Raw genomic sequence first — 23,252 nt, 5'->3', positions numbered from 1 at the left:
GTTAGTGATCACACCAAAGGTAACTGGAAAGATAAACAAGTAGTAAAAAAGATGGAAAGTCTGCTTTGTTGTTAATATTATTTCCTGTAAATACTGAAAGAGATTCTCTGCAGCTAGATGTTTAAACATGATTTATAAAAAATGTCAGTTACTTACAAATGAGCAAGCAAACAGCAAAGTGTAACTACTACAGTCTATAAGTGACAAAATTCGGGGGGACCATTTTCCTAAGTTTAATGCCTTACAGCTGGTATTTTGCTGAGACAAAGAATGTTGAGATCTAGATTAGAATTATATGTATTTCTAAATCATTACAAAGACATATGGTTAGATAAGAATTGTAAGGATGACAAGGAATGTAGGGCATTGATTAGGTTCGTGTGAATAATATGAACTGTTAGTTCACATTATCAACTCTGTTATTTGCCCTGAAATACACTATCAGTTAATAACTAGCTTGTTATCATGCTGCAAAGGATATTTCTTTGCTTTCCTCTGGTCTATGGAGTAGGGCACACAACCATCTGTTCTTAGCCTTAAGTAAAAACATGATTCTTTTTCCTGAGTGTTGATCTGAGCACTGGGTTAGTCAATGTACTGCCTTTTCCTGCCTCATTTCCCATCCCTCTGCCAGATACCAGGGGAGAAACAGACGTGCACCAGGAATCTAGGCAACCCTGACAAACTGGGAAAGATTATTTTTGGTACTTCTAATGATGAAATGGAGAAGACACTTAGCTCTTGCAATTTGGAAAACAGACCCTCACAACTACTGTTAATTCTGCTTTAAGATGTGTAAATGGGAATGTGCACATTTTCCAAAGGAGCAGATGTGCATTTTCTATCTTTGCATGAATGCTTTGAGGTGGCCCACATGCCTTCAATACTGAGCTGGGATTTTCTAAGGAACCAGAGGAAATCTCTGTGATCTGGAGCTAAATCTAAGACAGACAGTGCAACAACTAACATTTACATTTCAAGCCAGGAGAGAAATCCAGAAACCCCACTGAATTATCCAAGTATCTCGACCATGCTGAGAAAGAGTTGGATTCCTCAGAATGGGGTGAAAATACAACATGTTGAAAAGGGAGTCACTTAGAGCTATGTACAGGGAACCACTGACTATAGAGATTGAACGCAAGTTCCTACTCCTTTTTGTCTGGGGAGGTGGCTTTCTTCTCCAAGACACTTAGTTACCAGAAAATTAACACACAAAAAATGAGACTTTGGTGTGAAGCCTCCCTTCTCTGTTAAGAACTCAAATCCACTTCTGCTACCCAGAACAGTGCCATTCCTGAGGCTTGGGAATTATTCTGTGTAGCAGAAGGGCCTTAAAATAATTTCTCCTGTTGGAACTGAGCTCTTGTGCAGTAAACAACCCATCATTTATTAAGCCAGACAGATAACGCATAGAAAAACACCCGTACCCTGCACATTCCCTCACATGGAAATGCACACACACACACACAGAGTGAGATTTTGGGGATCTCGTTTTTGCATTAGTTACCTAAATTATGGCTAAATACTCTTCTGGGCTCCCCAAATCGTTATTGGTTCAGCTCCTGAGAGTGTAAGTCCCTCAGGCTTCTTTGAAAATTACAGCCTAACTTTTTTCTGGGAGCACATGCCCCTGCTGGGCTATCTAGAGCTGTGCAGGTGAGCACTGAGCATCTCCTTTGCTTTGATGAGTGCTGTTACAGCTGGTGTTTCCATGTGAGGAGGCACCCCTTTCCCTTCCCAAGAAGTGCTCTCTGCAGAGATGACTGATCTGGAGGTGGGGATGATGATGTAGAAGTTGGTATCATCTACTTGGTATGTCTGTGGGGAATGGGAGCCACCACTCGTCTGTTCCCCAATGATGAGAGCTCTGCCCAGCCTCTTCATTATGGATACAAACTCCTCAGCAGCTCCAGATGTCACAGCACTGGTGAGGATTATCAGACCTTTCTGAGACCCGTACCTCTCCCCTGCCAGAAAGGACAAAAAACATCACAAAATGCTTCCATTTTCAGAGATTCGTTTGCATAACTGAGCCAAGATACAATTCTTTCCTTACTTGCTATTAAAAACCAAACAAATTTTAAAATATATTTTGCAACTATGATGTTATTAGAGGACTTCTTTTTTTTTTCTCCCTAGCCCAGCCTTTGTACTGTAAAAAAGACTGTCACCCTATGCGGTACTCTTGAGCCATCAGTTTCTGGATATGAGTTCCAACAGCTGATGGTTACTACTGCTGGATCTCTGTGGCTTTTATTTCTACAGCAGCTCCTGGAGCAGTAGGATAGGCAGGCGAGGAAAGCAACCTCTTCCATTGCTCCAGCAGGGTTACTCAAAGCTCAGCCAGCAGCACCTTCAGTTTCATTCTCATCCCTGCTCTAGGAACATGGCTGTCATAGTGCTTGGCCTGCAGACTACGCAGGCGGCATACTATGAAATTATAATTGTAGTGGTTTCCCACAGGCTTTTTGTAGTCTATAAATGGAAGATGTTGCATGGCCTTTGTCCCAAGCCCTTCAACAAATACCCTCATATTTTTGGGATGCCATCCAAGTTATCTCATTCTCTTACATAAACCAGCTGACAGGAGCAGGAGTTTTCTTGCACCTTATTTTCAGTATATCTGAACACACTGGATACTTTTCGAGGGCTTAGTTCCCTTGAAAATGAAGCCAGTGTGTCATAACTGGGACCTGATAACTTGAAAGATACTCTAAACTCCTTTAAAAATGCCATTCTTTAAGTAAGTTGCAGGATGACATCTAATTCTCATACTAAATCATAAGAGAGGGGCCAATAGCATGGTAATTAATTTTCACACCATCTTTGGTCTTCTCATTTCACTGTAGATGTAATATCCATTAGAAGACCCTTTTCACAGTAGATATATATAATACAGGCCCAGATCCAACTCCTTTGAAGTTAATATGAGTCTGCCTGTTCTCTTTGATGGGAACTGGAATGTGTCCATAGTAATCATACCCCCTTAGCACAGCCCACCTCTAACTGCCTGGGAAAATAGATGGACCCTGCAGCCTGCCACTGAGTTTAACCATTTCAGCATGCTCCAAGCCAATAACTGCAGACACCATGGTGGCACCTCTTTCAGTAGCTTTAAAGGCGAGAAGAATTAAAACCATTGTTTAAGGCTGTTTAGTACTCCTGCACTTTATGAGCACCAAAGAGCTTTGTTTCTGCGTATTTGCAGCACCTCTTCAACTTCCACGGACAGCAGGGTACGGAGCGATACACTGCCAAGTGCTCCAAACTCACTCAGATGTGCAGAATTTAGTGCTTCTCTTTGCTTTTGCATCCTCTGGACAAACTGGGCTATTGAGGGTGTTTTCATTTATTGAAATAGCATCTGATGGATCGCACAGGTAGGAAGTGAAGTGCTACATGTAAAACTATAAGTGAGTTTTGGAAGAGGTGTTACTAGAGTTTTAAGCAGCATGGGATTTATTTCTAATCTTAGCAACTTCTATAAGCAGTCATAATTGCTGTGTACTGTATTCAGCTAAACTTCTGGGAACCAGTTTACAAATCTATGTGCCCAGTCTACCCCATTCCTAGGAGTTATTTATAAATGGCATTAAGGACAGGGCTGAGGTGCACATTTTTGTTTTTACATTCTCTGCACAGCTTGAGCTAATTGCGGCAGGCGCTTTCACCAAATGAGTTATGGTGTCTAATGGTTCACTTTAAAATACACAAAGAGGAACCTCTGAAATGAAAAACTATTCTCAAAAGAAATTGTCGTTTTACCTTTGAGCTGGGGCTGGGTCCATATTTCCTTTACTGAGTCACTGGGTCTGTCGTAAACTTTGTCCAGGAGAATTTGTTGTCCTTCATCGAAGAAGTACGAGCATAGGATTGGTATTGAAGTGGTGTAGCCTCCAATATTGTACCTTTTCAGAAATTTAAGACATTAATAAAACAAGTAAAAATTTGTGGCAGATGACAAATCTTCCTTCCAAATGTTTTTTTTAACATCACTGCTGAAAGAGCTTAAAGCTACATTTTGATGCATTTACATTCATTCTCCCCTATCAACATTGGCACATCTATCAGAGAAACAAAATCCCATCTAACAGGCTGGGACTGTTATTGCCCACAGTTGGCTACAAAAGCAAACAGAACTCTGAATGGAATGTTTTTCTCTTGATTCAACCTGAAAAAAAATCAGAAAGTACACAAAGGCTTTTATTTGTAGAGAAACATCAGATTCTTTTTCTTCTTCTGATTTGAATATTGTTATATATTTGAATATTAGGGTTACATATGTACTCGTACTTCCTATGTCATTAGTGATATTTAAAGGTAGACCCCAGTTTAAGCAACATCCATCTGTAGAGCTGACATGGGTTCTTATTTCCTGCTGCACACAGTAAGAACAACTGGAATTTGGCACCTTATAAGAGGAGGCATTTGTTTTTGTGCCTAAAGACTTTTTTTAGCTGCTTCATTTAGGGCCATCATGTTTGAAAACTTTGGTTGTAATTTTATTTCATATCCATGTCTGAAGATTGAAGTCACAGAAGTGCCTAAATGTCAATGGAGAACCCCTGCTATGTATACACACAGTGGAGTACCAAATTATTTTTTGTCTGTCACTTCTGTCTGATAATAGAGCACATATGACACTGAAGTATTTGCACTTTGTTGACTATTGGGAGATAGCATGCAGTGATCTCCTGTGGTTGATGTTAGGAGTGCCTGGCACAGACATTCCGGCACAGACCTACTAGAAAAGGGTGTTTTGTCCAGTCCAGTCCATAATTAAGTTCTTTTCATCTCTAAGAAAGGATTAGACAACCCAGGAGATCTCTGTCCCAAACAGTGAGGATCCCCCATTTTTCTGCAGCATCTGGGAGCTGTGTGCTGGACTCACACTGTGACTGCCCAGAGCTGCAATGAGCCTCTTTAGTGTGTCCCGGGGAGCGCTGTGCTGCCATGAGGTGCTGCTGCTGCACGGCCCAGGAGGCAGCTGGAGCCAGCAGAGCCCAGTTCCTGCAGCTGCCATCCCAGCTGAAGACAGTGGCAAGCAGCCAGCTAGCTAGCTGGTTGGCTGAGGACAAAGCAGCTGTCTCTGCACAAGGTTAAGAGGCAGTGATCTGCTGAGTTATTGCCAAAAAAGCCGAGACCTTCCACCTCTGTTGGTGGCATCAGACAGGGCAAGGTGGATGAGCACTGAAATTCGTTGTGTTCTTGCTGCAGTCACCCACCTCCAAGAGGATTTATTTGTCTAGAAAAATGTAGCCTAGAACACAATATCTCCTCATGCACTTGGAAGAAAGGAAGGAGGTCTTTAAGGTACATTCCTGGGTCCCCATCTAGCCTCAGTTATGTTGCAGTGCCAATCTCAGACAGCTGGCTGGGCAGCAGAGAGACAGAAGTATGCAGCAGGAGTGAAGCCAGGCAGCAAGATGGCAGAGCAGCTGCCTGCCCTACAGTGCGTGTCTCACACAGAATGAGCTGAAGAAGTCTACAAGATTTTGAGGGAAAAGCAAACATCAAATATCTCCCTCCTTTGTGAACATCAATTTAGAGGCTTCTCTGATTATCAAACTTCTTGTCAAGAGAAAGAGACAGGGCGGATGACAAAGACAAGAAACATTCTGACAAGACAATAGAAATAGAGCAATGCTGGAGAGCTCTTCCTGGGACTCTCTAGGGCAGGGAAACTGCAGAAACTTTATTCAGTAATAACAACGGAGCAATTGTTAGAATTTTAGCTTAACTGTTGGAGGCAAGTTCTTTATTCACTACAGACTTCTTGTGTGACATTAGGGAAGCTGTTCAGTTTACCAATGTCTCTCTTCTCTAAGCTGTGATATTTAAAAATAAGAAGTTTGTGATTGGCCAGGGAAGGGAACTTGTAAGGTGAGAGACATTATGCATTATGGTTAGTCCATGCAAAATGGAAGTTATCAGCCTCCCCTTAAAATCATTGGATTGGTTTAGGGAGAATTTGAAAACATAAAATGCTTATGTTTCTTTTTACATGACTTCAGAGACTGAGTCTTTTAAGTGCTCTCAACTCTGCTTTCTCAAAGGGCTAGAAATAAGAAAAAGATTAAAGAAAGAAAAAGAAGCAAGGAAAGGACTATAATGACACCATTTGGTACCTAGGGCATGATGTTACCTTTGCTTCTTTGTTACCCCGGCCCTGGTTTGAGTTCTGACTTGAGAGAAAACTAGGGCAAGAGAGAGGAAAGTGCTGGTGCCATCTCAAGTCTATTGGAAGATGGCGGTGTTAAGAGCAGGCATATGGTGCTGTAGCTTGCTGCAGCAGGAGTGCCACAGTATCTTGAGGCAATAGTGCCTTTAAGCCACCTTCGTGCTCTGCACAAGGACCATTCTGTACAGGGCTGATTGCCCAGCATAATTTGGCACCGAGGATATGGCAGACTAGATGCTGTAACACAGACTTATGCATGGTCTGTTTTTTGGACCATTCAATCACTTGACCACTGCCAGCAGTGAAGGATTTAATTAAAACAAACATATATAATTAATACAAGACACATGCAGAGTCAGATTAGAAAGAAATCAGAAAAAGAAAACAGATGTGACGTCCAGGATTGCGTCCTGCAGCGTAAACCCTAAATTTGCTTATTTAGTTTTAAACATGTCAAGTGATGGTACAATTTCTCTTGAGATATATTTCCCGACTGTTATTGTTTTCCTTGGCTGTTTTCCTTTTCTCATTTAATCCCAGCAATGTTAGGCTGTAAACAGGATAGCAAGCCATGTAAAGATAATTCACTGTTACAAATAAAATGCTGTTTTGAAAGAGGTTTGGTTATTTGCCATTCAAAGGTTTACCTCATGTCTATGATTAATGCATCTGTATGAACAATTTTCTTCCAAACATGCTCTACCAGTAGGTCGGACACCTGGGTTAGAAGTTCGCAGTCTCCAAACATATCAAATCTCAGATAGCCGATGTTGTTTTCAAATACATTTGTGTGGAATGAAAATTTAATCAGATCTTCAAATACTTCTGGGGAAGGGATCTGAAAGAGTTTGGAAAAAACAGAACAAATCATTTGCTGGCACCGACAGCTTGGCACAAGTTTTAAAAGGAATTATGTGGGTCAAGTTTAGTTCAGGTGGGACATATGTGAGAAATATGACCAAGTCTGAAGTACAATAATGTAATGATATTAAGACTTCTGCATATTAAACTTAGGTTAGCATGGGCTGCCGACCAGTACTGTTTGCCCAGTATTGGATGCTTTAATAGCATGCTCAGAATCCAGATCAGGCCCCCATTTGTCAAGGCTTAGCTTATTTATCAAAAATACAGGGGAAATCCTTGTGCCAGAGAGACTGTGAAGGCTACAAGAACAAGCCCAGGCCTGTAGCGCAAGTCATTATTCCAGATCTGCCACCCAAAACTGCTTGCTTCCTTTCTAAAGGAGGCACTTGAGGCTTTTATGGTCTCATTGACTGGGCTTAGCTGACAAACAGCTGCTGGCTGCAGGTGAGGCTGGTCTCAGCCCATTAATGAGCCAGTCCCTGTGACAAGGAGGAATCTCCTGTGTTGGGTATGTGCTGGGATACTCATGAAGTAGACGTGTTAAATCTCTTATATGGTGGCTATGTGCCTGGAATTTCATGTGTTAAGCTGTGATTAATTTCATTTTGTTTATCTGGATGTTAGCAGACATTTTTTTCATAGCAATGTGTAGCCAAATAATAAAGTTGTCCTAATAACCCCTATATGCTTTGGACACAGAATCTGCTCCCTTTGCCAAACTTATGTTTTGCATGCATGTGTCTGAAAATGGAAGACCTTCCAGCTTAAGGAGATAAGGCTTTCAGATATAAGGGTGATCTAGAAGGGTGACCTTCCGCAATGTGGGCTTTTCTCCACAGGGTTGCTGTGAAACTGATTTTATACTTGCTTTTTAATCAATTTCCCTCTGCCATATCTCAGCCCCAGACAATCCACGGTTTAATAGTGAAAAGAACAAAGAATCAGCAGTGTCATGTGCTAAAACGTGCTCTCCCAATCCACAGTATGACCCAGAACTTGGGAGACATCTGTGTCTTCTGCAACTGAAGGAAGTCAGGCAACTTCCTGCCCTTTGTGCAGTGCCCTGGCCTGGGGTCTGTGCTCCTGCCAAAAGCACCTCTGCTGCTGCAGGCAGAGGGTTTCCAAGCTGTGTGAATGCAACTATACTTGACATAGCTCAAGCACATTACCTGAGGGAATGTTAGCTACCATATCACACTTCTGGCTGCCCTGGGCTTCTTCATCATTCAGTGCCTTCTGTATGCCAAAATTTCAAGAATTAATCCAAAAGCTCTGTTGGCCAGTAGTTGTTGATCTAGCGGTGAGAGCAAACTTGACTGAGCCCTTTCCTGTACTTTCTTTCTCACTGTACCTTGTGAAAATAACCACTGTATCTGGACTGTAAACATATCAGTCCAAGCTGCTGAGTTTGTCATTTCCAATCCACTTCCCAGTGACAGCAATGCTACTTGATCTGCCCACTGTACTTTGATTAACAAATCGCAGTTTTGAAGAATACATCCAGCATGCATTGTGTTGTTCTGACAGAGCTTATTTCTAGTTCAGAGGTACTGGTCCCCCCAGGAGAAAAACTCATCACTCATTTGTAACATACAAATAAAACTGATGTGGTACTTTCAGCCACTTACCAATGATATTTTAATTAAACACGCGCATTTCTTTCCTCTTTCTCATACAATAATTGCTAGATGCACACCCAGAAGCATGTTGATTAGGAATAACCTCTCGGTCTATGTCTGGTAATATTTTTTTTTCTACTTTTTTTTTTTTTTTTTTACTGTGCTGTATCACATCTTGCGTTGCTAACTCTCACAAATTCATTACAGATTTCAAGGTGAGTAGGTTTTCCTTAGAGCTTCACATCTTTTGGGCTAAAATGAATATGCAATGATCTCAAAAAAAAAAAAAAAGAGAGAATAAAAGGAGAAAGTATGAAAATACATCTATTCCAAAGGCTCTGACCGAAAGTCAGACAAGAAGCACTCACAAAGCAATTTCCTTAAAAAATAAAAAACACAAAACAACAAAAACAACCACCACCACAACAACAACAAAAACCGTTTTAAGTAAAAGAGGGGAGGAGGCTGGGACTGACAGTAGAGAGTAATGGTCCTGGAAAACCCCAGGTTCATGACACTGGCTGATGGGCCACGTGCTGCTGGTACTTACGGAGGTGAGCCTAGCTTCAGAGACCAACCGCGTACTCCCCTTTGGAAGGCAAGGCTCTGCTTGCAGGTCAAGAACAAGCTGGGACAGGATGCAGCTGAGACTAAGATCCTGCTGGTCAGTTAGGCAGTGTTTACATACAAATGACTTGATGGTTAAATATAAACCCTCAGGTGCCTTAGTAAGAACACTATAAGCAATGTGGCTAGACCAAAGGACCTCCAAGCTAACACCACTTAAGCCAAGAAGAATTTCTTTTGGTTAACTATATAGAGTCTCCAGCTCTGTTCTGCAATTGCCTTCCACATGTGTGTGGCCTAACTGTAACAAGTAGTGGGACACAGAATAGGACTTAGATTGCTGCCCTGCGACTCGTGCATGGAGTTTTATCACTGGCTCTGCTACAGACACATACCCCAGCCAAGGGGAAACTACTTTTCCAGATGCACCTCTTTTCCCTCTTTTCTCCCCTTTCACCTCTCCCCTAAATTATTTTGTTTATTTTGATGGAAACTGTATTTTCATAGCTAATTATATACTGACCACCGTAGTGTAACTCTTCTCTGTTAAGGTTGCTAGTGCTGTCAGCCTCCGGGTTAGAATACCATCAGCCAACACACCTGGGCCATTGCAAATCCGGAGGCTGGTTTAAGAACCACGAGATTTTGGGGAAGTAGGGGGGTGTTGCTCCTTTCTTTCTCAGAATAGCAATGGGTATCTTTGTTCACCCCCACAGGCTGAAATAGTACCATCCATTTTAGTAGGTTCCCTAGCAAAAGTGCTGAGCAGGACCAGCAATATCCCTGACAGCTGCCTCTCAGTTGCTCTTAAAAACAACCAGTGATTGAGATTACATGTTCTTCTCCAGGCAATCCAGTCTAGCACGTCACTAGCCTCACTATTATAAAGACGTTCCTAACATCTTGTGTAAACAGTCTAAGTTTGCTACTTTCTACAGTTTAAGTGCATTACTTCTTGGCCTATTCAACATGGGTAAGGAAACAGATTATTCTCTTCATATTTGAAACAGCCTCTTATGTATCTGAAAACTGTTTTCATATATCCTCTCAGTTTTCTTTTCTCCTGAATAAACAACTCAAATCCTTTAAGCTTTTTCAAGATAACTCTTACTCAACTCTTCTCTTTATTCCTTTTCCTCTTCCCTGGGCCTTCCCCACCAGAGACACGACTTTCCAAAAAAGCATTGCCCAAGATTGGGCACAGTGCGCCCCAGCTGAGGCTTCTTTAGAGCTGAATGTAGCAGAAGACTTCATGCATTTCACTGATTATATTCCTGCTTGTCCAACCCATTTTGATGATCATTGTTTTTTACTGTGACAACTTGACTCTGTGTACTTGTGTTCACATTGTGAACTCTGAAGGACCCATATACTTTTGTACAGGACTCCTCCTAAAGAAGCCATTTTCCTCCCAGAGTTGTGCAGTCAATTATTCCCACTCTAGAATCTGTGCAAAAACCTTGCTTGTGCTCCTCATCCTGCTTGTCACAGATAATTTATCCAGTTTTTCCAGAACCATAGCTTTGAATCCTTATTCTGTCCTCTGTTGCACCCGGACAGCCAGGATGGAGAGGTTACCATAAGCAAAAGCTGAAATGCTCTGGGAAGGATTAAATGAGGTTATTTAAGGCTCTCAGTCCACACTGAGGAGCGCAGGGCAGAGGGAGAAGCTCTCACAGCAGATGGCGCTGCACAGCGACATGTCAGCCTGCTCTGACAACATACGGCTCCTAACATACTCACTGCAAGTCAGTGAGCAAGAGTGTAAAGCCTTGTTTTCTTGCCTGGAATAACCTGGAAGATTACATTGTAAAACATGATTCATGGATAAGTTTTGATTTTTCATCTAAAGCGCATTGAAAATCCATAAAACTAATGGGCAAATCTACTGTAACACTGATGGCAATGGCAAAAAATGAGCATAAACAGGTCTCTTTGGAGGGATTATTGTAACTGCAAATGTAGCTGTATTGAGCTTCATTATCAGGGTCAAAAGATGAAAGGTGCTAGAAAAAGAACAAAAATGATTAACAAAATGCCATTTTCTTCTCTGCACCAAATATAAGAGGCAAGCAAAAGGTGAAAAGTCAAGGAGAGTTAAACAGGAGACTTTTTTTTGGCTTATATAAACTTCTATAGTTCCACTGACTTTACTGTGGTTATGTTATAAATCAGCATCAGAAAGGCCCACAACATTTTTTTCTACCTGTTAGTGACAGATGTAGCAATTTGTTTACCTATCTTGACACTCTGAGGCTGAGTATTTTGTTTTACTTGTTAATGGAGGCATATAAGCAAGCATACTCATTTCCGGGGGAATGTCTGTAATTATTACCTCCATCAGCAAAGCAGAATCTCTGCTATAGGTATTATTTATCCATGAAAAATGATTCTTCAAATGAAGGAACAGCTTCTCCTTATAAAAGATTCCTTTTTTTTTTTTTTTTTTTTTTAATAAAAGATTCCTTTTTATCTTTTACTAGGGATCTACAGTGCAGTGGGGAGACTTTCTTCATCAATTTCATCTGCATATCTAAAACATTAGCACAGAAATTCCCTTAGGTGTGAAGACTACATTAAAAAGATTTGGGCATCATCAAGGGGCTGCAAGAGTCACTCAGGGAGGGGCTTGTCACTTGAAGCTGACATAACACATTTGCCAAAATCAGGCAGCAATTCCTCTACAGGTAATCTACAATACTCAGATATTCATGAGTACATGGAAAGGAAGGTGTGATAAGAGAGAGGCAAACAGAGGAATAAGAAGCAGGATTACAGAAGTGTTCATCACCGTGTTTACAGAATTCATCCTTACAAGCAAAAGGCAATTTTCTGTTTCACAAACAGTATATGCAGCATTTGCCTCTGGGAAGTCTGACTTCGGAAAGTGGCGTTTATGCAGCAGAGTGCTCCGGCTAGTATCGACCTTGCTGCTGTCACAGAGGAGACATATTCACTATCCAGTATTATGCTTCAGCAGCTATTCTACTACAGCAGATGCAAAGGTCTATGTGCATTTCAATTGTCTGTCTACTATGTCCCATCCCATCCCTCCTGCAGTTATTCATCTTCACTTTCATTTAATTGTGTTGGATCTGCTTCACTGTCAAGGTCACTATCTAGAAAATCCAATGTCAAGGGAAAGGTTGGTTTGGAAGGCTGGCAGCACAAGAGAAAAAATACCTCTTAGATTGTTAAAGTATAAGCATAGTACACAGATTAAATAGCCACTATGTCCTGTTTGAGATTGTCAAAAAAAAAAAAAAAAGGAAAGAGAAAAAGAAAAGAAAAAAAGAAAAAGAAAAAGAAAGATGAATTTATAAATGCATTTAGTGCCATAATCTAAGCTTCACTGAAATCTTAAGGCATTTGCTTTCTAGGGTATTGGTGTGGGGGAATTTCTGAAATGATTCACAGAAAACATTCCTCTTGGCTCTGCAAAAACAAGGCAGAAGCAATTATCCTGTAAGGTGAGTCAAGAAGATACAGGGACACTGTAGGAAAAAAAAAAAAAAACAAACGAAAGGTACTTTTGCTGCCTAAAGCTCTGTGGAATAGGTGAATTTTCTTCTATCTCTGTCACAGGGAAAAAAACCTATATGTTAAGTCTTAGTTCGCTCACTGTCTTCTGCCTTGAAATATTTTAACACCACTTTCTTGTCTCACTCCCTCCCAGTTTCCTCAAGCATTGTGAAGGGATGCATACCTCCTTGGTAGCTATTCTAGTTCCATAAGAGACCCATGCTTTTCCTCTGCTGTTTATATATTATTCCTCCTTAAATAATTCTTAGTTTTGTCCTAATTTTCATCCACACTGCTGTGATTTCTTTCTGGTGGATGTATATCGTGACCTTTTCTAATCATTTTTCTTGACAAACAGTTGAGATAAACAGTGGCATTAATTAGCATAATGACATTTGCTCGTTAGATCATTAGCTCTATCAGGATCAGAATTTTATACCGTGTAAAAAATAAGATTTTTGTCCTGTACATTCTGTTCTCAACTTTCAAGGTCTGAATAAAGTAAGTAAGGTCTAAATAAGTAAAAATACACAGCAATATCCATTAACAGCCTTCAGCAAATATGGTGACTAAGTTGCAGGATAGGTCCACTTTGTAGGATGGAGAGAAATTCATATCAGTGCTAATATGCTGCTAAAAATTTAATAGGAGGGGGAGAGGAATGGAATTTAAAAAAGAAAAAACTTTTATTTTATTTTATTTTATTTTATTTTATTTTATTTTATTTTATTTTATTTTATTTATTTATTTTTGCTTAGAGGCATGAATGAAGCCAGCATCTCTTGGTTATCAAACTTGAATTGAAAAAATGTCCTCCCCTGGAAATACTTAGACTTTGTCCTTGACATTAGTGTTGGAGATAATACCACAAAGGTCATGCCCACCTTAATTCATGCATGCCAAAGACTTCAGAGGGTGGAAGCCCACAAATTTCCTCCCCCAGGAAACATTTAATAGTTACCTGACACTTGGTATACTCTGGTTCATTGCAAAGGCAAATGCATTCTCTTCAAAAAGTAATTTTATGAGTCCCTTGGGAAAAGTCTCTGATAGCCACACTGGAGCAGTAGCCAGAAAGGAGCTAACTCCATCCAAGAAAGGGATCAGGTTATCCTAACCCTCCTTTTAATTTGAATGTGGAATTTTAACAAGTGCTCCTGGGAGCTCCTTCTAGCACTACAATGAACAAGAAAGATTGCCAAGACAGACCAATGTATAAATAGCCAGCCTCAGAACAAAGCACAGACTGTTATGCAAACCATGCAGCAAAGGCAGAAGTAGATTATTAAAAATCAATTTCTCCCTGGGGCCACCTAACTTCCACCCAGATACTTCTTCCAAAGTATTTCTAGGTCACTGGGAAGCTGTCTGATGTTGAGCATGAGATACAATCAGAACAACTTTCCACTGTCACTACAAAAGGAGTTGCTTGTTGTTCTAGTGTAATAGAATTAGAAATCAGGTATGGCAATCTTATATATAAAAATCCATTGCAAAGTATGGGGCTGTATGTTTTGCAGGTCTATGCATTTACTCTGGACCAACCGCATTTTTCTCAGATTACAAACTCAGTTTGTAACCAGTGGGTTTCTGCATTAATTTATTACAGCTTGAAAAGCTGTAGTATTCTTCTATGATCACAGAGATGAGATATTTTCACTGTAATAGGGAAGCCCTACATCAGCATCTTTTCTTGTGGTAGATGGCCACTGAAAGAGATCCACAGCCTGAAGGCTGTTGTCCCCAGAAAGTATGCATCCAGAACTACCATCTACTAACACAAGCTACTACCCTGGCTTGCCTTATTATCAGAGAGTTCAGTCTCCAAAACCCACCGAGGCACAGGCTTCTTTAATGCATACAGGTAAATCCTGATGGGTTGATGATATGGGCTAGAAACAAGGTAAGATGTCTGACTCAGTGCTCCCATTCTAACTGGCATCAGTATAGCTGGCTACAGGAGAACTGTACCTGTTTTGGCATGATTCCTGGGATGCTGTCCTTGGCGTGTTCAGGGATGTAGAGTATTTTGAGGTGCTCATCATCAGAAAGAGCTTGCAAGTTGGCAGTCACCTTCCTGGCCAACTCCTCTTCTGAATTAATCCTTTTGTAATTTCCTTTGTTGATATTCTTGGTGAGATTGGATGCTATAACAGCCCCAATGTCCACAAAGGCATAATTATCTGCCACAAGCTTACCTACAGTTTGCAGTGTCTGTGGCACCTGGGCACGCAGGTTGGCAATGTGCTGGGCTACAGCCATGGCTTCACTGGCTTGGATGGTGATGTGTGGCTCCACTCCAGACACACTCCACACTTTGCCAGTGACTGGGCTGAGCACCACTTGGCTGGGGATGGAGGCATACAGGGAGCTATTACCAACACGATAAATGCCCACTGAGAGGGAACCACCTACTGTGGGCTCACCAATAACTGTGGCCCGGTGTAGATCCTTCATAGAGCGAGTAAAAGCTTCAGCTGCTGAGCCACTCATATGGCTTGTTAGGATGTAGACGTCCTTGAGGGAGCCATATCTCTTGCCAGTGACCTGAGGGAGAGTCCATACTTCCGTGCTGCGGGAGGTACTACGATCGAAGACAGTGTAGAGGTGTTGCCGAGGCTCAGGCTCAAAGAAGTAGGAACAAAGTATTGGGACAGCAGTGGAGTAGCCACCCGTGTTGTACCTCATGTCAATAATCATGGCATCCGTGTCAACCAGCTTGTTCCATACCATCTGCACCAGCTGAGGCCCAATGGCCTTCACTGTCTCTGCCTCAGCCATCATATCAAAGCGAAGGTAGCCCAGGTTGCCTGGCAATACCTCGATTTTGAAGAGCGCCTCAATGATATAGCTGAGCTCCTCAGGGCTGGGAATCATGTTGGGAAGCTGTTCTTCTGGTGTTGGTTCCACATGGCTGTGGAAAACATGAAGCCGATGGTCCCCTGAGGCCTCCTGCAAGTCACTGGTAAGCTGGGAAGCCAATGTCTCAAAGTCTACAGCTGATCGATAACCTCCTTGGGCCCGTTTGATGCTGAGCATGGCACTGGCCTTCCCAGCCACTTCTGGGATGGCATAGTGAGCTTCTAGGAGTTGCCCAGTATTTTCCAAAAGCACCCCCATGTTCCTGTGAAAAGCTAGCACCTCTTCAGCCTTCTCCAGCGCGTCCTCAGCCAACACTATGGCATCAGGCACAACTCCTCCGCCCATCCAGCTTTCTCCATGGTTGTCAATGAAGGTGATAACTGGTACTGTGATAGTTAGGCCACGGGTTATTCCCTGCTCAGGCTGCAGCAGGGGGAAGATATAGGTGTGTGAGAGGCTGCCTGCTGTGATCTCCCCAATCAGTGTGGCGCGGCCCAGGGACTGCATGAGGTAAGCAAACTCCTCAGCAGCTGTAGCAGTGTGGTGGCTGGTGAGCAGGTAGATGCCACGCTGAGCTCCGTAGGACTGGGCCAGCAGTTCTGCCTGGCTGTTGTGCTCCTGCGTGTGGTTGGTGCGCCTGTCGTAAGTTGTGAAGAGATGGACAGGACCTACAGCAGGGTCTTGGAAATAGGAGAGTAGCACAGGCACAGCAGAGGAGGAAGGGCCCCCAGGGTTGTAGCGTAGGTCCATGATCAGGTTCTCTGTATTTTGGAGGGGCTCCCACACTTTTTTTACGATGTAAGGTCCCAGTTTAGCAAGCACAGAGGCATCAGCAAACTCATCGAAGCGCATGTAGCCCACATTGCCTGGCAACACGGACACCTTGAAGACAGTATCCACCAAGGCATGCAGCAGTTGCTCATTGTCAGGCAAGTTGGCTGCCACTGCAATTGGCGTCTCAGCAGGGGGGGCAGCAGTTTCACCTGGCATCATGACTCGGACCAACAGGCGAGGGTCCTCGGATAAGGTCTGCATCTCAGTGTTGAGCTTGGTGGCCAGGTCCTCTGCTGACTGCACGGAAGAGAAATCAGAAGTGGCGAGGTGCCGCAGCAGCACTGGCACCCGCTCCACTAAGCTGTAATAGTCCTTTAATATGTCTGTGAGGCGGGTTAGGGTGCCAGGCACTGCTCTGCGCACTGCCAGGATGTCCAAGGATTTCTGTAAGGCTTGTTCTGCCTCAGTAGCCACACATGGCATCACCCCATTAACCTCCCAGCTCTGCCCACCCCCACTCAAGGGGCTCACAGACCGTGACACAGGAACCATTAGATAAAAATTAGAGAGGCCAATACGCAGCTTCTGGATATCCAGTGAGCCCCCAGCTGTCTTCTCCCCGACAGTGATAGCTCTGTTCATGTGCTTGAGGATGTACGCCACATCTTCGGCCACTCCTGTGGTGTGGCGGCTGATCAAAACAATGACATCCTTTTCTTTGCTGTACCTCTCTCCCAACACTTTTGGCAATGTCCATATCTCTGTGGTGGTGTTGGAGGGCCGATTGTATACGGTCTCAACATGCAGCATCTTGTCTGCTTCATGCAAGTATGAGATGATGAAGGGAAGTCCAGAGATCTGTCCTCCAGTGCTGTGACGAAGATCTATCACCAGGGCAGATGTATTTATCAGCGTCTTCCACACCTTGTCCACCAGAAAAGCTCCAACTTTCTGCACAACGTCCTGTCCTATGACATAATCAATCCTCAGGTAGCCAACATTGCCCTCCAGCTTGTCATACACAATCACACGTTCAATAAGACTCAGGAGTTGTTCACGAGTGGGGGAAGCCTCAGTTTCTTTTTTGGGAGCTTCATGTGCTGATGGCTCATAGGAAATCACCAGTCTTGGGTCATTCAGAGCACCTTGCACTCCAGCTGTCAAGACGCTGGCCAGCAGTTTTGGATCTGAGATGTCCAGGATCTCCCCACTCTTGATGGCTTGTTCAATGGCTTCTTGCATTCCCACTAGGTTTTCAGGATAGCAGTAGTTATCCAGTAGGACTTTAGCCATGTCCAGCACTAGAGTTGGTTGAAAAATTTCCTCAGCAGATATGCTGCACATAATCAGAGAATAAAACAGGAAAAAATGTGTCCTGAACATTTTGTATTTGTATGGAATAAAAAAAAACAAAAACAAATTGTATTTAGGAAAGAAGTCAGAAGCTCTTATCTGTCAGGATGAGCATAGCTCTCCACTGACCCTCTGTGAATCACACTGAAATCCCTGTGTTGAATCCAGGTGCACTGAACAGATAAAAATCTTTTATCTGCATTAAGCCTTTAATCTCATTAAAACGGAGTGCATCATCCAAAGTGCACCAATAGATGAAGTTCAGCTTCTTGCTACTTTACAGACCTCTTATGAAACAGCAACAAACTTCAGTCATCAAGGAACATTTTTCTGGCAGTTAATTGTTTTCAAAAAATAATGTATTGCCTGTTATAAACTGGACCTGGCTTATCCTGACAGTGAATTGCTTAAATCCAAAACTTTGATTTTAACCACAATTAGAACAGCAGTCATCCAGTCTTTTAGCATTATTTATGAAAAGCTTATACCAGGAGATTTTTCAGTGACTTAGTTGTATCAATATTTAATATTTTTTCAAAAGTTGTTGACAATACATTGTCTTTGGTGTTTTCCAGTCTGTGCTGCAAAGGACTGTTTTTTCATTCTCACTAAAGACTCCAAACAAGGAACTCAAGACATTTGGAACAGCTCATAAAATCCAAGGTAATGACAGCCTGTTAATTTCTGTGCTGAGAATTGCCAGCATTTTAAACAGGACTTTGAAATACATTTGCTTCAACATAATGCAGCTAAATGTGAGGTGACTTTAATCTTCATAATTTGCACTCAATTAGGATTTACTTGTAATACCATTGAGTAACATATGGTCATGTCTGATGACAGCTCCCAGCCAATGGACTTTAGGCTCAACATACTGAAATAGAACGTGGGGGGTTGTTTTCTTCTGCTCACAATGTATTTGAGACCCTATTGTACTAAGAGTTTGAAAGAGGATCAGAATACGCGGGATGCAGCTGCAGGCTGTACCCATGTGAATTGTCAACACTCTGAGCTCCAGTATGACATGCCAAAGGCATACAAGAACAGATTCTTGGCTTTAAGTCTCAAAAGAGCTACTACCCCAGCCATTTTGCTTGCTGGAGGTGGCTGTAGGAATAGACTAGGGCATGTGGGAAGGGCATGTTTTTGCATTGCTTTCAAAATGTCACTTGCTGCTACATATGAATACATGTGGAGGGGACAGTTTTAGAGATGGTCTGCTCCAGCTGGGCACACTCTGTTGGTGTCTTGAGCAATGCCTGCCTGAAACAAAAATCAGCCACTCACATGAACAAAATTTAGTACAGTCCTCTTTCTGGGTCATTCAGTAGTACGAATGAAAGAATTTTGGGAAGCTCCTTCCTTTAACATGTCTGTATAGGGATAGCTTAGTCTATATAAGCAGGTGCTATTTCATCCCATGCTTGATTTGTGCCTGTGTGTATGTAAATGTACAAATGATGGAAAATTAAACATATCCGTGTGACTTTTTTCTACCCATATAATGAGTTTTCAGAAAATGTCAAGCACTATATAAACTTTCTGGGTAAGAAAAATATTTATTTATTTATTTATTTAAACCTTAACCATAGTTAATCTGTACAGTGGTGAATATAAGTGTTGGAGCCCTGAAAAACAGTTTAAGCAGTTTAGCCTGTTGTTTTCCTTTGAGTCTGCTTAAAATTTCAGGGCCTGTGGTATTTGTCGAAACTGACAGGAAATTCTCTATTTTTAATGAGGAATAAGATAGTATGACATTTAGATATTATTAAGATTTCCATATCTGTGTGCACTGCCTTTGTTGGCATTATACTAAAGATTAAAAAAAAATAAATCCAACAAAGGGAACAATTAAATTGTTCTAAGAGTCCATTAGAGAAAGGACTGCTCTATGGCAAAAGCTGTAGAACATGATGCTATAATCACAGGTATCTGTGATAACTAGGCTGTACTCTCATCTTCAAAAATTAAACCCTAGTTTAAAAATTGTAGCCAATTACCTTGTCAAAGGAGAGGACTGGTATATAGCTGAAATTTTTGCCAATAATGTAGAAATAAGTAATTAAGCTCCAAGTTTGCCATGGCAATGTTTTGTATGTCTGATTGGTACTGAAACAGTGAGATTCAGACTTGTTGCATCTTCTTAGTCTGGCGTGTGTGTATATACGTGTGTGTGTTGGCTGCTCTGTTGTGACAATGTGTGATACCCACCACAGAGCTGACTCCAGGACATTATCACCAGCTTGAATTGCTCTTCTCGCTTTCTTCTTGCAAAGGATAATCCAGTATTCCAGGGCAAAAGTAGCTGGGATAAAAATGCTCCAGCAAAACCACACTTTGTCCAGAAATTGACATTTGAGCTCAAGGATTTATTGCCAGAGCTGAATTAATTTCTCATGTGGACAATACAGTGGACAGGGCCTCAAAAAAATGGGCTTCTGTTTCTAGCTCTGCCACTACCCTACTAAAATGACTTTGGGCAAATTGATTTCTATTGCTTTTCTAATCCAAGACTCTTCTGTCTGTTTAGTTTGTAAAGTCTGTGGGCAAAGGATCTCTCTTGCTACGTTAATGTCTACCACATACCCTGCCCTAACTTCCAACCTCAGACTGTGCCTCTAAAGGCTGTTAACACAGGAATAATTGTGCACACTCCAGTGTATGTTAAGACAATTAGTTCAACAGGCAAGATACTGTACTTCATAAATCCCCAACTTAGTTCTTAAGCCCCACGCACTCTGCACACTGTCTGAAGCAGGGGACTTTCAAAATAAAACCACTAGGAGCTGTGGTACGTAGTTGTATCACGTGATCTTAATTCTGACACTTCACTTTGGAGTGCTTAACTCTTTAACCTTAATTCACTATTAGCATTTTTTTCTTCATCCCACCATCTTTCAATTAACTTGGAAGTGAAGATATAGATTAACTAATTTTGTTTTGATGGAAAACAAAGCATAACAATTAAGAAAAAAAAAGTGAGATCTAAAACGATATAAAAATGTGTAAACATGAAAGAGCTAGATATTTTGCCTGCTGGGCTAGGGGGTTGGGTTGTTTCATGGGTCCCCTTTTCTTCTTTCTTCTTTCTTCCTTTACTCCCACTGGGTGCTGGAGGAGGGCATGCCCAGGAGCCAAGGAGCAGGGTTGCAAAATGGATCCATTGTGACAGGAATTGGGAAAAAAAGTACAATAATCCACGTCCCTAAGAATATGTCAGGATGGATTTCTATTTCTGTCTGTCTGTGCAGTAGCTTTAAGCATACAGCTTTCTATCCCACAAAAAAAGAATGACATTGCATGTTTAGAGAGTATACATAGTACTTTCCTTTTCAATCCTTCAGTACATAGTACATAATGGCCACCTATAATTATATAAAAATATTTACCAAGTATGAGTTAATGGAGCAAAAAGTTAAAGTATTTACTATTAAAACTGGAGAAACTCAAAGTTTCTGGATTTCATGTAAGTAAATTCATTCTGCTAAGTAATTCACATTAAATCTTCAAAAACCTTATTTTTTCTAGAAGGGCCTTCTTTTACACTGTATTCTTCTCCATGACTTTCTGCTTTTAGAATAGACATAAATATAACTTGAAAGGACAAAGGATTACTCAAATTATCTCATTTTCAACCTTCTGTGCACGGGGTGACTTAGAATGTTATGGGTGTTATATATGAGGTGTTGATAGCAACCTCATCTTACTCTGAATATAACAGATATAGATGAACAGCCATGAGAATCATACTCAGAAAGGAGACAGCAACAAACACTGATCATTTTTGATCAAGATATGCGCCAGATAATTATCTTCCAGAGCTAAACAGGTTCTATATATCCTAAATTAAATTCATTTTATGATTTTTTTTTCCTAGCATTTAAGAAATTAATTCCGTAGATTTACAATATTCTTCTCTACTGTAGCCATATTAAGAGGTTAAAAATCTTGAAATAACCCTTTCCTGCCTGTGATTTTTGTAGAATCATAAGATTAAAACAGGAACTTTTTTCTGTTTTTCAAATATATATTGTGCATTTTATCATGTTCTAAAGATTTTCATATCAGAAAGAGTGGAAAATAAAGCTGAGGTTTTAACAAAGCTAGGATTTTGAGAAATATTCATAAGATTATGATTAGTTTCACCCAGTAAAAGCCAAGATATGGCAACGCTCCACAATGCATTGTATTCCTCAAGTTCAGATGCGTATTCTCCCTCATGTTTTTTGCTATTGCCCTTTATCTCTAGCACACTGAAACAAACCTCGTTTCACATTATAAATGTAAAATAAATGCTTTCTCAACATGTATAAATTAAAAGCCAGGGCAGTGGAAAAGAGTAGTTTTCACACTGGATCTTTTCAGTGAACTCTGCTTTCTTGTGCATTGAATTCAATGTGATATGTATCACTCATTTCTACCTTTGTAATTTTTCACAGATAGTGTTAGAAGGTGAGAATCCTTCCTTATGTGGTGTGGATACTTCAGGCTTTGGAGAATAACAATTTACTTACCCCTTTTCTTCCTTCATAGAACTTATATTTTTATCAAATATGTTGTGTAATGCAATTCTGCTCATTGAACTCTCAGTATCTGGAATGTAATTCTACCATCAAGTCTAATTTATAATATAACCTAAACCAAATTCCTATTTTGATTTTAGTTTTGATCTGAACTCAACAGCTCAGGCCTAGCTCTTGCTTTTATATCTCATAAACTTTTATGACCCTTTAAAATCTGTCCATGAGTATTTCATTTTCTGACTTCCTGTAGCTATGAACTTCCCCATGCTCAGAGAAGAGGCTTTTTTTTTTTTTTTTAATCCGTCCCAGATTAGTCTGCCTGCATGGTCTGCATCACTCAGATAACATGCTAAAAAGCTTCCACAAGAGACAGTAAATATTTTGCTTCTTGTTCGATACTCCCTGTTTGTCATCTGCAGCTCACCATTCCTTCAGAAGCCCATTATAGATCATTTGGTCACTGACAAACTGCAGTAGCAGGAGGCTCATCTAAAGGTGGCAGCAAGAGCAGCTTTTTCTCTGGGAGAAATAAATTTTTGAACCTAGAAGCTATGCCAATAGGGTAATGGTGAAATTTGGACACAAACTACTTTTCATTTTAATAGACCCTCCTAATATAGACATATTTCAAATTATATGTAAGAAATAGAATTAATGTAAAGGTGATATTGGGCTCCTAAATACTGAGAGGCAGGGTTTATTAGCTCAATCATGGGACTATGGTAATGAGAATGTTAATGTTTCCAGGACTTTGGTAAGTATTTCTAGACAAACCTCCCCTGCCTTTTATAGATGTACAAGTCTGGGTCAGTACTACTTCATGGCTGTCTGGGTCGGGCATACCTGAATTGCATAGGTATGGTCTATGACTGTCTTTTCTGTTCTGTTCTTGCAATGTCTGGTACAAAGGGAACCTTGTACCTGAGAAGGCTTTCTAGGCTGCTTGGTAGTACAAACAACAAATAATATCACTTTAAGATTCCTTTA

The 23,252-nt window shown here is 41.2% G+C and overlaps 1 protein-coding gene across 1 annotated transcript; it reads right to left on the bottom strand.

The window, feature by feature from the left end:
• Positions 1–309: 309 nt before the first annotated feature.
• On the bottom strand, positions 310–18,128 carry RBP3 (retinol binding protein 3). Its single transcript, XM_013177453.3, has 4 exons — positions 14,725–18,128; positions 6,829–7,019; positions 3,766–3,908; positions 310–1,967 (listed from the first exon to the last, which is right to left on the bottom strand). Exons 1-4 carry the CDS (start codon positions 17,770–17,772, stop codon positions 1,639–1,641), a joined length of 3,711 nt encoding a protein of 1,236 aa, XP_013032907.3. The 5' UTR covers positions 17,773–18,128; the 3' UTR covers positions 310–1,638.
• Between the last annotated feature and the right edge of the window lie 5,124 nt (positions 18,129–23,252).

The sequence above is a fragment of the Anser cygnoides genome, chromosome 7 (assembly GCF_040182565.1).
Source record: "Anser cygnoides isolate HZ-2024a breed goose chromosome 7, Taihu_goose_T2T_genome, whole genome shotgun sequence".
NCBI classification, from domain to species: Eukaryota; Metazoa; Chordata; class Aves; order Anseriformes; family Anatidae; genus Anser; species Anser cygnoides.
Note: the sequence above shows the minus strand (reverse complement) of the source record. Positions and strands in the feature narration are given on the sequence as shown.

What these genes read in the sequence shown, in the direction of transcription:
- RBP3 (XM_013177453.3), bottom strand. Translation starts at nt 17,772, where the DNA reads ATGTTCAGGACACATTTTTTCCTGTTTTATTCTCTGATTATGTGCAGC. An exon ending in GCATTAATCATAGACATGAG is followed by an intron (nt 3,909 to 6,828) that starts GTAAACCTTTGA and finishes ATTTCTGAAAAG; the next exon opens with GTACAATATTGGAGGCTACA. An exon ending in GACCCAGCCCCAGCTCAAAG is followed by an intron (nt 1,968 to 3,765) that starts GTAAAACGACAA and finishes CCTTTCTGGCAG; the next exon opens with GGGAGAGGTACGGGTCTCAG.